This window comes from Chelmon rostratus, chromosome 2 (assembly GCF_017976325.1).
Source record: "Chelmon rostratus isolate fCheRos1 chromosome 2, fCheRos1.pri, whole genome shotgun sequence".
In the NCBI taxonomy this organism is placed as follows: domain Eukaryota; kingdom Metazoa; phylum Chordata; class Actinopteri; order Chaetodontiformes; family Chaetodontidae; genus Chelmon; species Chelmon rostratus.
Genome location: NC_055659.1, coordinates 25,417,301 through 25,431,062, shown reverse-complemented (window position 1 = coordinate 25,431,062; position 13,762 = coordinate 25,417,301). Strand labels below are relative to the sequence as shown.

General features: G+C 40.2%; 1 protein-coding gene across 1 annotated transcript in view; it reads left to right on the top strand.

Moving 5' to 3' along the window:
- The first annotated feature begins 203 nt into the window (after positions 1-203).
- The window catches only part of itpr1b (inositol 1,4,5-trisphosphate receptor, type 1b), an 82,382-nt gene continuing 68,823 nt past the window's right edge, over positions 204-13,762 (top strand). Inside the window, exons 1-3 of the mRNA XM_041950034.1 lie at positions 204-308; positions 1,601-1,714; positions 4,768-4,838. Of these exons, the coding sequence (XP_041805968.1) occupies positions 1,623-1,714; positions 4,768-4,838 (163 nt within the window). The 5' untranslated portion in view covers positions 204-308; positions 1,601-1,622. The remainder of the gene's footprint in view (positions 309-1,600; positions 1,715-4,767; positions 4,839-13,762) is intronic.

The window sequence follows — 13,762 nt, the reverse complement described above, 5'->3', positions numbered from 1 at the left end:
ATCACAAACACTGCAGGAAACAGCGATTTAAATACCTGAAGGACTCCATTACCCAGAGAGCTCTGCGGCAGTATAAATAGCAACGAAAGGGGCGTTCCCTCGGTGACATGTGGAGGAGGTAAGAAGAGGATTGTTGCCGAGGACGCATTCAGCTGTCAGAGATAACGCCGCTCAGCCTGCTCTTACCTGGAGTTCCACTACCATGGACTTAACCGAGGATAGCGCTGTGGAAATTATCCTGTGCTGACCCACTTCTTCACACGTTTCTTTCGCTCTCTATTTCTGACGCCTTCTTCCATTTCTGCCAGGTAAAGTCCTCATCCATCTGTAGTTCTCAAGCCAGGGCATTGTTCATTTTGTCACTGAGCTCTAAGCATCCCTGTCAAGGAAGTGGCCCACGCGCGCGCGCTCATTTGTTGCCGCTGATGTGCTGCAGCTCGCGCGATGAAAAAAAAAGAAGAGGTGACTTGACATTTAATTTAGCTAGCATAGTTTTTGTGTTCCGTTTGGCAGTAAAAACGTTCAAATGTGTCACAGGACGTTAAAATTAGTTTACATATTGTAGGCAAATGGCTATACAGAACAAAACAGAAACTTTATGTGGTGAAGGTCTATGTGTCACAGTTGTATGGAGCGGTGCTAGACATCTGAAAGTGGGTAAATATGACCTTCAGGTTCACACAGGTTCAATATTCTGGAAATAAACGTGTATTCAGTGTAAAATGTCATATATTGTGCTTTCCCCTTTTTAAGGTTTGTACTTTCATTTCATGGTACAGTGCTGCATAGCTAAAATTCAAGCTAAAATTATGGCAAAATTGAGTTTTGGTGGTTTTAACGGGAGCAACATCCTTAACAACAACAACAACAAACAGGTAGACCACGTTGACCCTCTGTAAGTGGTGCTGGACTCTCTCACAGGGGTTTATATTCTCTCAACCTGGAAACAGACTGAAGAGTAGTGACCTACAGTGAAGATGTATATGTGCAGGTTTCACACAGCTAGCAGTAGCACAGTGCACAGAGAAACTTCATGTTTCATCTTCAACTAGATAAGATGCAAAGTTGAGCACTCATTCATTAAGTTTATATCTGCAAAATGTTCATCCTTTAAATTGCTATTAATATATTAACAAATGCACAAGACACATTCAAAGAAGCTTAGCTTTATAGCTCTATATTTTGTGTCTAATAAACATAATATTAATTTCTCCACAGTTGTTACTCGTTGGTGCTCTGATGGTGAACTAAAAACATTCAGTTGGTCCCAACAACTGACCACAAACTCCAGCAGTTGCACAGTCATTGTTATAAAAGTGATGATTGATTCCCCTGTGTGATCATAACTGCTGCTCTTTACAGTTTCTTTTCAACTAAATCAACCGTTGACACCCTGTGTGCAGAATCATGGAGCTGTAACAAAAAAATAGTGTTTTTACTTAATGACTTATACAACTGATGGATTATCAAAATTGTCATGGGTTAATTTTCTGTTGCTCAGTTAATTGACTATTTGAGTGAAGTATTTAACAGTGGATTTGATCGAGCTCAGCTGTATGTAGTGTCTGCTTTACAGAGCTGTGGTGTCAATCTTTTGCAGGTGCAGTCAACCCTGAGGAACCATGTCGGACAAGATGTCCAGTTTCCTTCATATTGGGGACATTTGTTCCCTGTATGCAGAGGGCACCACCAGTGGATTCATCAGCACTTTAGGGTAAGTCTGCTTGTTTTATGTGCGTTTTCATGACCCTTTCACCATCTCCGGTCCCCCGCTACCTCTTGATGCAGGATTCCAGGAGGGCTCACTGGATGGATGGAGCTTCAGACAGTATTGTCCCACTGTGCAGAATACACTATACCACAGGACTGGCTGCAAAATAGTCAGAGTCACTATGTAGTGATCTGCACAGTTGATCGATGGCAATTTTCCAAGTGTCAATATAAACATTACCTATTTGTTATGAAGGAACCCAGTTCTCAGAAAAAACAAAGTTGTTTTCATTTCAGAGAATTAGTTGAGGTATACAGAGACAGAGTTGGACTTGAATTAATACTTAAATTAAAGAAGCAAATGAAAGATGGCAGAATACTACAATAGGTAGATAAGTAGATAAGTTAATGACTCATACATGTACAGCAGTCAAATGTCTAATCTGATGGTTTTGTCTTATCTATGAATACAGAGCAGTATACCGAGTCACTCTTCAGAACAGTGTCTGCCTAACGTTGTAAATGTTCTAATTTGAGAAGTGGTAGATCCTGTAGGAGTCACAGCTTTCCTTTTATTTCCTTGATATTGTGTGCTCAGTTGGTACTCTGCACTCAAATTACCCTGTCTCTTCCTGCGACATGCTGAGCACCATTTATTTAAGTACATGACATCTTCCGTCCTCCCTAATTGTAGGCAACGAGTTAAAATTGCATCTCATTATGTGCAAATTTAGCAAACCTAGACACAATTGACAGTCAGAATAGATGGCTAAAAGAAGAAGATGGCGTCAGGGAGGGGGAAATCATTGATGTGAATGTCTCTGTCCAGCGTACAATAACTGACAGCATATCTGTCATGCCACGCTGCATTTTCCAGACTTTCTTTTCTTGCATCAAGTCTGTCTCTTTCCTCTTTTTGCTTGCTATTTTCTGCCCCAGGGTGTTTGTGTTTCTTCTGCCAAGGTGAACATGACCACAGCATCTGTGTTGTCGTCTCATTTTAAAGTGCTGCAGTCCTCTCCTCTTGCCATGTCACTATTCTGTTTGCGTGCAGAGACTTCCTCCTTGCCAGCTCTCAGAAACCGTGCTCTTTCACAGTTTAGTGTTGAGCGTCACCCACCATGACAACAAATGTGTGCACAGCTTTGAAGACTGCCACCATGGCTGTGCTTGTTTGTCAAATTTCCCATCTCGTATTGTTATGCCTAGTAATCACCTGCCCGCCCCCCCAACTGCTGCTGTTCGGGGCTTAGGCGACGAAACTATAAATAGTATCATTGTATTAGGTGCTGCTTTTGCTGTCAGCATACTGACTGTGACCCCTGAGAGACAGCTGCAACCACCTGGACAATTGCTGGCTCAGAGAGGATGCCACAAAACGGTCTTGATGCTGGGAGACTGGGATGTAGCTGCCAAGATGTATCCCAGAATGCAAGAGGAGTTTCTTTTCTGACCTTGAATACTAATGACCCTTGAGATTCCTGTTCCTTTTGGACCTTCAACCAGCAGTACATCAGTGTTATCAAGGATATAGGTCGTTATTCCTATAGAGGAGGTTCTCGCCCCATGTGCTTTCTTTCTTAATCATGACAGTGCTCCTGCGGTGCAGTGTATACTGCATCAGCTATAAAAAGATGCAACTGACTGGACCGGCTAGAGCATCCCACTGAAGTGTTGTGTTTGCGCAGATCTACTCACTGATCTGAAAGAGGGGTTTCCCCAAAATTCCTGGGCAAGTGTAAGATAGATGAGATGAAACTTTATTTTTCCCCAGTCGGGGAAATCTAGGAAAGTATATTAGTATATTATTTGGAGAAAGTGCAAGACAATGTGAATTAATGGTGCTACTGAAGAGTATGATGAGGTAGTGCCATAGTCATAGATGCCCTCCTCTGTTGAGGGGTGGTTTCTCTATCTTTATGTAAATAGCGTCCTTCACTCCTTTACTCCAGCCTGTTGTTTACATGTACAGTGATTGTACAATCTATCACTTGTGCCCTAATTGACAATCTATAACCACATCCTCTTAGTCCTTGGTTGACCACTTCTGCTACGCCGCATATTTTTAAAAATACTTGTTGATTTCACGTCAGGCCAGAATGTAGAGTAACCCTGTTATCCATGCTCCATTAATTTCAAACCTCAGAAAGCTATGTTAGCACAGCCTTTTCTAGCATGATGGATTGTACTCTTTCAGTGGGTGGAAGAGGTTAAAACAGTTTATACTGATATAAGACCAATGTTTTGAACTCAGGGGTTGGAGAATATTGAATACAAGAGCTTTCCTGTGTGTCCAAATTAATGTTTGTTGTCAGCTGAAATGCAGTGTTTTTATCTTGCTGTTCATGTGTCATGAATGAGCAGACACTTTTGATTAAAGGGAAACTTTGCTCATTGTCAACCAGCTTTGTATCATGACAGTGTGGGTAGTGTATGCAAGTGGACAATGTTAAACTTCCATCAGTGTTGTGTGCACTCGGTGCTACCGCTCATTTGCCAGCAAAAGTCCATCAGATGACTTCAGTTCGTGTGATTTTTGCTGGCTATAGGGCTGTTGCTCGGACGTCAGATTTTAGCTACAGTAGAGTGTAGAAGTTGGGTTACAACTTGGGTTGGGTTGGGTTCTGAAAAACAACAGCATTGAATTGTGTAACTTACCAAACCTCACTGTGTGTATTATTGAGCTCAAACAAACATGAGCCCATAAAACATTTCCAAGTGTTTTATGCAGAATTGTTTACATCCGTGTTTATGTTTTGTCTTCTTCTGCACTTTGCCTTTGCCGGCACCTTGCTTTGTATCCTGGTGTGTTACTGCCACCTGTGGAATGGTGTGACACCACTGACAGGACCATGCCACCCTCTTACTTTTCACCACTGGTTTTTATTAGCTAAATTATTACCCTCATTAAGGATACTGTTGATGCTGTAAAATCACTGTATGTAATCAATGTATGAAAAAATCAAAGCGTTTAGAAGGTGTCTTGAGGTTTAAACTCTATTTAAGTTGCATGTGTCCAGAGTGATTGGCTCATCATAATGATGGCTGTGTCCGCAGGCTTGTGGATGACCGCTGTGTGGTACAGCCAGACACGGGCGACCTCAACAACCCACCCAAGAAATTCAGAGGTAAGGCCTCAAAATCACTTGCTTCTTAACTTAATGACATGTTGATGTCTATGGGAGCAGTATGGTGAGTCAAGATTTTCGGCAGTTTAATGGTAATATGTGAAATATTGGTTTCCTAATGTCACTGTAGTTGTTTGTAAGCAGTTATAACTGATTTTTTTTCCCCCTACCTTGTCATTTATTTTCTGACATGTTCTCCAGTGTTCTTTTAGATGGTCAGATGGCCTTTGGCTTCCTAAAAATTCAAGGGAGAAATTGAGTGATTAGAGTAAATCAGAAATGATTAAAAAAAAAAAAAAAATGCTTCACATTAACAATACTTCTACAAATGTATCCAACAGTTTCATGGTACTTTTACAAAAGCGCTCTATCAGGTATCTGCTATAGGAATTCCCATTAGTTGTGGCCATTGCTGCTTTTTGCAAACAAAATGTGTTTGAAAAACATACTTTTAATGATCAGTGATGATGATAATAATCAGTGATGTTCTTGTTAAATGAGAGATCAATTGAAACAAAGCTGTAGGAAGATACAACGCAATATTCTACTGAACAAGATAAGTTACAAGCCTGTCGTGCATCAGTAACTGATAAAGTAGTCAAAACAAACTATAGCTAGCAGCTAGATAGGATAGTCACTGGCTTGTCTCTTTTCAGTATGCAGCTGGGCTTTGTTTGTTTGTTTGTTTGTTTTTTACCACTTTTTAATTTGGCTGCACATATTGTTGATGGTGTTGGTTGGATGATTCTGTGTTAAGTTGTTTGGGACATTGTTTGCGTTGAAGGAGTATGTATGTTAGTAAATTCACAATTCTTTCCCAATATTGTTTTTTTCATGCTGTTAGATCTTAACTGAAAAGAATATGAATATATAATTCTATTATTAGAAGAGTAAGTGGCTGTGCTGGGTGAAAACCCCTTTGGTCTTCAGAACAGCTTGAATTCTTTGAGCCATTTTTTTGTTCTCTGTAGTGATTTTGCTTCATGCTGGTTAAATATTGTTGGTTCAATAGTGCTTGTGGATTTTAAACCACACATTCATGCTGTGACCCTCCCCTTCTACCAAGAGGTGCTTTTCTATGTTAAAATTTGGAGGCTGTGCAGGTCACTGGATTTAAATAAAGTCCCTTTTGTGTTCCCGAAAACATGTTGAGCTGGTAATGGTTAAACTAGCATATTATCTGGTTTGAAAAAACACATTGCCTGTAGCCATGATGGTTAGCAACAATGCCAGTGAATGCTGTTGCACTCACATATGCTCAATTTGAAAGACATAGCCAAAGAAAACATTTGGCGCACCATTACACAACCAACTGCTGTCTGTTTTACACAAGACAGGATGCATGCATAAACTTTTATAGCACATTCTGATCTGTCATCAGTCACTACATAAATGGATGATCACCTGACCAGGTGACAACAGGTGTAGTTAATGTAGTAGCCCCTGGGTGTAAGACATTGGCTGCCACTTTCTAGCAATACATTTCCAGATCTTTTGGCAGGTTTCCAAGGGAGCTCTTTCAGTAAATTAGAGAGAATGAAATGACACAGTTGTCAATGTCATATCCATTTACTTGGAACAGTGTACTTTCCAAATGGATTAAATTCAATTTACCTTTTTTCATATAAGAAAGCCTTGCAGGACCTTATTTAACATGCCCCTGTCATTGTCATAATTGGCGCTCCGTCTTTCATCCTTTAGTGATGATAACCAGGAACAGGATAATGCACACACAGACTCGCTGACTGGAAGACCATATTCTCTAAAGGTCCTTTTACCACCACACAGATTAGTAAATGAATTTGCACATTGTTTGATATCATGCATCATAGGATTAGTTTGGTCACGGGCTGAATTGAATCTCTGAATCAGAACGCTGTGATATGAAGCCATTCTTAGATAATACCAGGAAAAGCTAGAGGCTGTTTGGCTTAACTTGGAGGACTTAGAGGGGAAGTCATTTTGACATCAGGCTCTGTAACACAGTTGGTTTTTTTATCAGTGGGAATTGTATCAAAACTCCACTTGCTTATGTCAAACATGCACTAAATCCAAAATTTCTGAACAAAATTACAATCTCAATATTACCATTACTACCCTGTAATGTAATGCAACTGTGAAAATTTGAGTCTGTGTTATGTAGCCAGAAATGTCAGAGCCCTTATTGTCTAACTGTATTTATAGCTAAATTGCTTTTGATAAAAGTAGACACAGTAGACTGTATAAAACATGGACATAGTCTAGTAGTCACTAGACATAGTCTAGTGCTCAGAGCTCAGTGACAGTGGCTCCGGCCATTGCCATCTTCGCAGTGCCTGACTCTGCCAAACTGCTGGCTAATCCAAAAATGGGCGAAGAGGTGGAGTGTGGGTCGAGCTGAGGCCGACCCAATGAAGCCTGGTCGCTGAAACCAGGCAGCTAGCTGACACTCAAAGCTGCCAAGGCCATAATTATGCACAAATTTTAGACTTAATCTAATTTAAACGAATGAGTTGTGTAAGAGTTAAATGAGTTATATAGAGTTGAACGGGGAAATGAGCTAAAGCAACCAAGACTGTTTTTGGTGCCATGCTGTAAAGTTGGCCATTTTGAATGTGGTGATCTATTGATTGACTTGGTTTTGGAGCCAGATGGAAGTGGTCATTCAAGGAACTGCAGTTTTTGGCACTTCCGTGTTGTCTTCATTTTTCAGCCCCAGAGGCTGCCACTCGGATGGACATCTTTATTTTATGACCAAGGGGGAACAATTTCCCAACCAGAGAGTGGTCAATTTTAGACTCCATTCTTCATGTAGTGTAGTGTTGTTTTTAGGCTTGGATCTCAGAATGAATGGTTTCTTTCAGGCATGCTGCCAGTCCAAATTAAGGATCAGGCCCATGACGGCAACCTGCCATTACATCTGAACATCTAATAAATGGCTCTAACCTGACAGCATCTGCACGGATTAGCTAGCATCTACACAGCAAAAAATAAGATCTGATTTGTTGTTTGTGAAGACCAAGTGCAGTTCTGTTGGTTGTTTTTTTTTTTCAGCTTCCTTTACCATTTAAACTATTTTACGTGATGATATGTGTTGCATTTTCCTTGGACTGAGCAGAATCCAAATGAAGGTATTCTTGGGGCTTGTTAACCATCGAGTACAAAAGAAGAAGAAGAAGAAGAAGAAGCTGACAGCTGATCATGAAAAAACGTGTCTCTTTATGTCGGCTTCTTTATGTTTCCCTTGAAGCGCTAGTTCGACACATGGCCTACTCATGACCCCTTGTCACAGGGTGCATATGTCTTTGAGCTGGGACCAGTTAACCAAAGCGTTCTCAGGTGGTTTGTTTGAAGACTTCCAGAGTCCCAAAGAGGTAAAGCTCTCTGATGTACTTGAAACTTAGTATATATCAGTGTATATAGCATAAGTATATGGCTGCACCGTGTATGCTCAATGTGCTATATTGTGGACAAAGTGTTACGTTGATAGTCAGTGGTAGTGTCATAATGTGAATTCCTAGATATTCAGTTCTCATTTGCAATTTTCTGTTGTGGTCCCAGCAATATTTGTTCTTAAGATGGACTGAAGGAGCATATCATATGACATAGTTAAGCAACATTTGAGTCAGAAATCTTCTTTTCATTCGTATGTCAAGATGTTTGATGTGAAAGAAAACTTATTCTATCTCTGATTCTAACTGTGATGGAGGTCTTGAGTCTTGGTTAACTCATGGATGTCTCTGGTTTTCCTATGACTCACCGTATGGAGTGTTTTGTCAGAGTGATTGTTATTTGGGGTGCTTTAACAGTGCGTTCTCCCTCATGCCTCTGGGCACATGGAGAGCTGTTTCCTCTCCTACTCTGCACTCTGCCAGACTGTTACAGTGCATAACCATTGTCTCCGTTTCACACAGCAGTAGTTTTTATGTTGTTTTCCCTTTTCATTCCCCTAATGTGAATAACAGATATTGTAGTCTCTCAGAACCATCTGTACATATGTTGTACTGTGATGCGCAGTGTTACGCATTGCTGAATTATGGGCACGTGGTTTATTTCTTGTGAAGTGGATTTGTTTTGTGTGTGCAGACCCAGATGGTCACGGACCACATCCTGCTTTGCATATTTGTGAAGCATATACGAAACCATGTTTTTGGAACAATTATGGAAGTTACTTTAGTTACTGTAACTGAAGGATTGTATGAGTATATGTGCAGCCCTCTATGCTGTGGTCCCCACGGGGTCCTTTGATTAGCTGAAGAAAAAGCTGTTTTAGGAGCCGCTTGTTTGGTCTCAGCTCAACATATACACAAGGTGAGACCAAGGTGGGGCCAATGTACAAAGTAGGCCTTGACTAAAAGACTAGTCTAAGCCTGTGTGAGTGCAACGGATGAGCCCACTAGCGATAGCCTTAGAGTGTTGTGCCTAAATGTACAGAAGCTGGAGTTACAGTACATAATTAGCGTTTGCACTTACTCAGTTTGAAAAGAGCATGAAAGGGCATTTTCCAGTGAGGAAATGGTGTAACTTCATCATTCAGTCGCTCACTCTCTCACAGACTCATTTTGCTGCAGTCTAGCCAAAAAGCACAGATTTGAGGGGAAGGAAAGGATAGCAATACTGGTGGGATAAAAAAAACAACCTTTATGAAACCTTTTCAACTGAAGTATATTGTACTGAAAGATCATTTTTGAGGCTTTACATGTGTTTTTGTGGTCTTTCTATTGCATTGCAGCATATGCAAAGGTGTTAATAATAGACTTGGCAATATATGATGGTCCAACACAACAACAGCTCAAAGTGCAGTCTCAAAATATTCCACAGAACAGACTGAACTGCATCTCATTACATCTCACAGGCGTGTCTGTTTTGCTGGTCACTCAGTGTGTATCCTTAAAAAGTGCTTTGTAATGAGGCAGATTCTATTTATTTGTCTGTTCTGACAGTCTGTCAGGCTGTACCCTGTTCATATGATTTTGCAGTTCCAGTGATTATGCACTGTTCATTGGTTCACAGCAGGTGAAGTGGGATTATTACACATGAATTTTTCCCAGAACTGAGACAGCACAAACATGGCTGCCAGACCAAAAGGCACCGCTGATGTTTGAACAGCATGATGTGCCCTGCTAGAGCTTGATCAATGCATGACAAGAAAAGGTGTAAACAACAGTGTTTTCAACAATCTTAGAGTGAGTGCATCCTGTAAAGTAAGAAGCACTTCTTCATGCACAAAAAAACACACACAATAAATGTGACTTCCTGATCTACTCCATTGAGAAATCATTATTTTTTGGTTTGTCATGTGGCTGTTCTGCTGTAGACACTTACAATAATTCAGGATGATGCCCAGGATGATCGTATCATATATTCTCTACCACGACCGATGTACTAAAGTGCTCAAGTGCAGGCTGCAGTATTACTCACTGCGTTACCTGCTGCTAGCTGTACTGGCCCTGTGCATTCAGAGGCCTATATGCCAGTTTTCCAGACCAGGAATACTTCTATAGGTTGGGTGAACAGCAGATCGCTAACAGTGTGTTATAGATCTAGAGAGGGCACTGCCTGTGCCAACTTTGCTCGTCCATTTCTAACTGAGCTATTCAAATCATATTCAAAGCTGTGGTGTAACGCCACAAAACAGCAGTAGCGCCAGAGTGACCCTGCTAAACTAGATGTGCTATTGGAACCTTTAAGCGATACAAGAAGTCCTTGTCAGATTTATAACTACAAATAATTAAAAATGCACGGCGCCACATGTTGCCATTAATTTGAAAAAGACCCTTTTAATAGTTTCCACATTACATATTATAGCACATTTAGAAATTTGAGAAAGGGAAAAATGGAAGGTATTGCAAGGATATGTTTAACCCTACCATAGATAGGGTTCTCTTATGAAGGCCACCTCTCTTATTACGGCCTGTGTTAACCAGAAGCGAAGTGTGCCAGGACTAAATCCTAGCATCCCTGCTGAGTATTAATAGCACACTTAAGCTATTTAAAAAGTCTGTATAGCAGGGAGGTATAACACAGCATTTTAAACCTTACTTCTTTCTCTCTGATCTGAGTGGCTGATACATGAGATGAAGTGCGCGTATATGTGCATGCACGTGCGTGTGTGTGTGTGTGCGTGGGTCGCCTTGTTAGAAATTACTTTGCCTTTTTTTTAATGTATACAAAGCTTTGAGAGATCAAGCGAGGCTGTGCATGCAGGAGACCTTTGTACATCTCTTTGTACTCAAAATCATCACATTGTGTGCAGTAATATAACTCTCTGGTTTGCTGTTTCAATTGTTAGTATGGTATCATTTAAGCAATATCCGATTAGTCATTACAAACTCCTAAAATACAAATAGGGACTGTTTCTTAGGTATTAAGTAGTTTCAATGACAACTGATGACAGCATGGTATTTTTTCTAGTAAGGCACATTCTTTTTTTTCTTTCTTTCTTTCTTTTTGATTGTGTTTGAATCAATAAATGTACAAAATAAAATCAATAGTTGTTTTCCATAGCATATTTAACATAGATAAAGTACGGTACATGAAAAGTTAATCAGGTGGGAAAAGCTAGGCATGAGGTTAATGAAGATTTAGATTTTATTGTTGCAGAAGGAGAATCACTTCTTTTTTTATTTTCTTTCTTTTTTCTTTTTCTTTTGGTTTTTTGGTTTTGTTTTGTTTTGTTTTTATAGAGGAAGTTAGATGCCTGGAAGCCAGTCATTAAGCTACACCTGTCAGCAGCAAGCAACTGATTGAGACAGGATGGAGAGGTTGTGACTGATGGAGCAGGGGTTTGGTGGCCTTACATGTGCAAAACCACCTACAGTATGTGCCCTCATGTCAGCTTGAAACGGTCATGCATGAGGATTAACATGGAGACAGCATATTTGGACATCATTTTGTTAAAAATATGACTGCTTTGATCATACTGAGCTAATAGTTACACAGCAGAAAGGTGGATTATGGTGCAGGAATGTTTTGAGAAAAATCCAGAGACGTTGGTATTGCTTACAGACACTTCAGTGGAATGGAGTGATCGTTAATGTTATTAGATCAACCTGTGCTTTTCCTGTCAGAAATCATAATAACACCTCATTACAGTTTAGGTGCACTCAGAATGTTAAGCTACTCACAGCCGGTTGTCCTGGTTTGGATCAGAGCTACTCGCAGTAGCAGGTTGCTGCATCAGCTGGTTCCACATTAGATGTCGTATCAAATATGTTCAGTTCCTGTTTACTCTTCATGCCCTGAAACCTGTCATCAAACACCCGAAGGAGTTCTCACACTCAGCAGCATATTCAGACGTCATAGCAGTCTTTTGTTGTTGGAGTAGGAACATGCACAGTGTTTCCTCTTTCCAGCTGCACCTGTCACAGCTTGAAGTTCACTTCAAACTTGATTTCACGTTTGAAAGCAGAGAGCTGAGAAGCTGCTGGAGCTCGAGGTTCAGGTCTGAGGGGTTCTCGGTAACGTCCACCATGAAGGCCAAATCACACAGACGCTTGCTGTCACCGAGTTTCCACGTCAGTTTTTCCTTTATTTCTATGAATTATTCCAGACAAACTGGCACTTTGAAACATGCACAGAAAGGGTCACCATTTTACTGCATGAGCACAATTAGCTGATAATAAGCTTGATCAGCCATCATCAGTAAACAATACCATTACTACTTATAAACCATTAATCAAACCAATAACTAACAGCAGTCAATGAATGTCAGACAACCTTATCATACTTTAGCAGTTAGCTAGTTTTTCTGTGGTGGTGACAAAACACTAAATAATATACATTCAGTATTTGGATTAAATGGAAGCTCCCTGCACTCTAAAGGGAAAATATTATGCCACACTCCCTTTAAGAAATATAACATATTGACATTTTTTTATGTGTTTACAAAAACACATTACTCTGGAAACGCAAGATTAAGGGTGTCATATGTCGACCGTCTTGTTGTCAATACAGCATGGTTATAATCCATAAAGATAAACTGTTTTTTTGTACAGACTTTTCCAGATTTTGGATTTTGTCCTCTCAGCTCTCGACCAACCTCTGTCGGTTAGCTGCACTGTTTTAGTGGAAGGTGACCATGGGAATGAGAGACAAACCCTTTCAAAAATTAAGATTTACATTGACTAGTAGACTATTTTATGTTATTTTTTTAATTTCTGAATTAAGTAATTGCTTTTTTTATATTTGTGAATTGACTCGTGGGCTATAGCTCAGAGGCCAGTGGTTTCCCACTCCTTCCTTATATAATAAACCTGTCATCAACAGGTGTAGATTCACTCAAATATAATATACACATATCTAAAATGTCACTGTATAGAACAGAAATTTCACAACGGGTTTGTAAGTATAATGTACTACATATTCAAAAGGCAGTAATGTCATTCTCCACTATTAACTACCTGCTAGCTGCTCAGTTACATGTGTATTAGGTGTGTCATAATGGGTACAGAGTTTGGTGTCAGAAGAGGATTGGATTGCACTTTCTTGTGAAGTTTGTTTATCAGTTAAACCCAAATTAAAATACTGCAGAGCACTAACAGCCAAAATAAATGAATGCAGAAAACTTTCCCGTGTTACATCATGTGTTGATTTCATTTGTCTTCCGGTTTAATTGTGTGAGCCGTAACAAATACATGAATTAACCTGCATTATTCTCCCATCATTTATCAGTTTTACATTGCAAGCTTACCCTCTACTAAATACCTGCCCATGAAATCCAGATACTTCACTGTTTATTTTCTTCTTTTCTCCATAACCCCAATCGCTCATCCCTGGCAGACAGATGTTCTCCCAGTGCCCCATTTTCTTCATTGGTCCTCTCCTCCACCCTGTGCCCCATGATGGCTGAACCCTGGAGACTCTTGTGTTGGCCGCATTTCTGATGGATGCCAGAGGCTATTTTTATCCCGGTTATAGCTCATCAGGTCCCCTGTTCCAGTTAG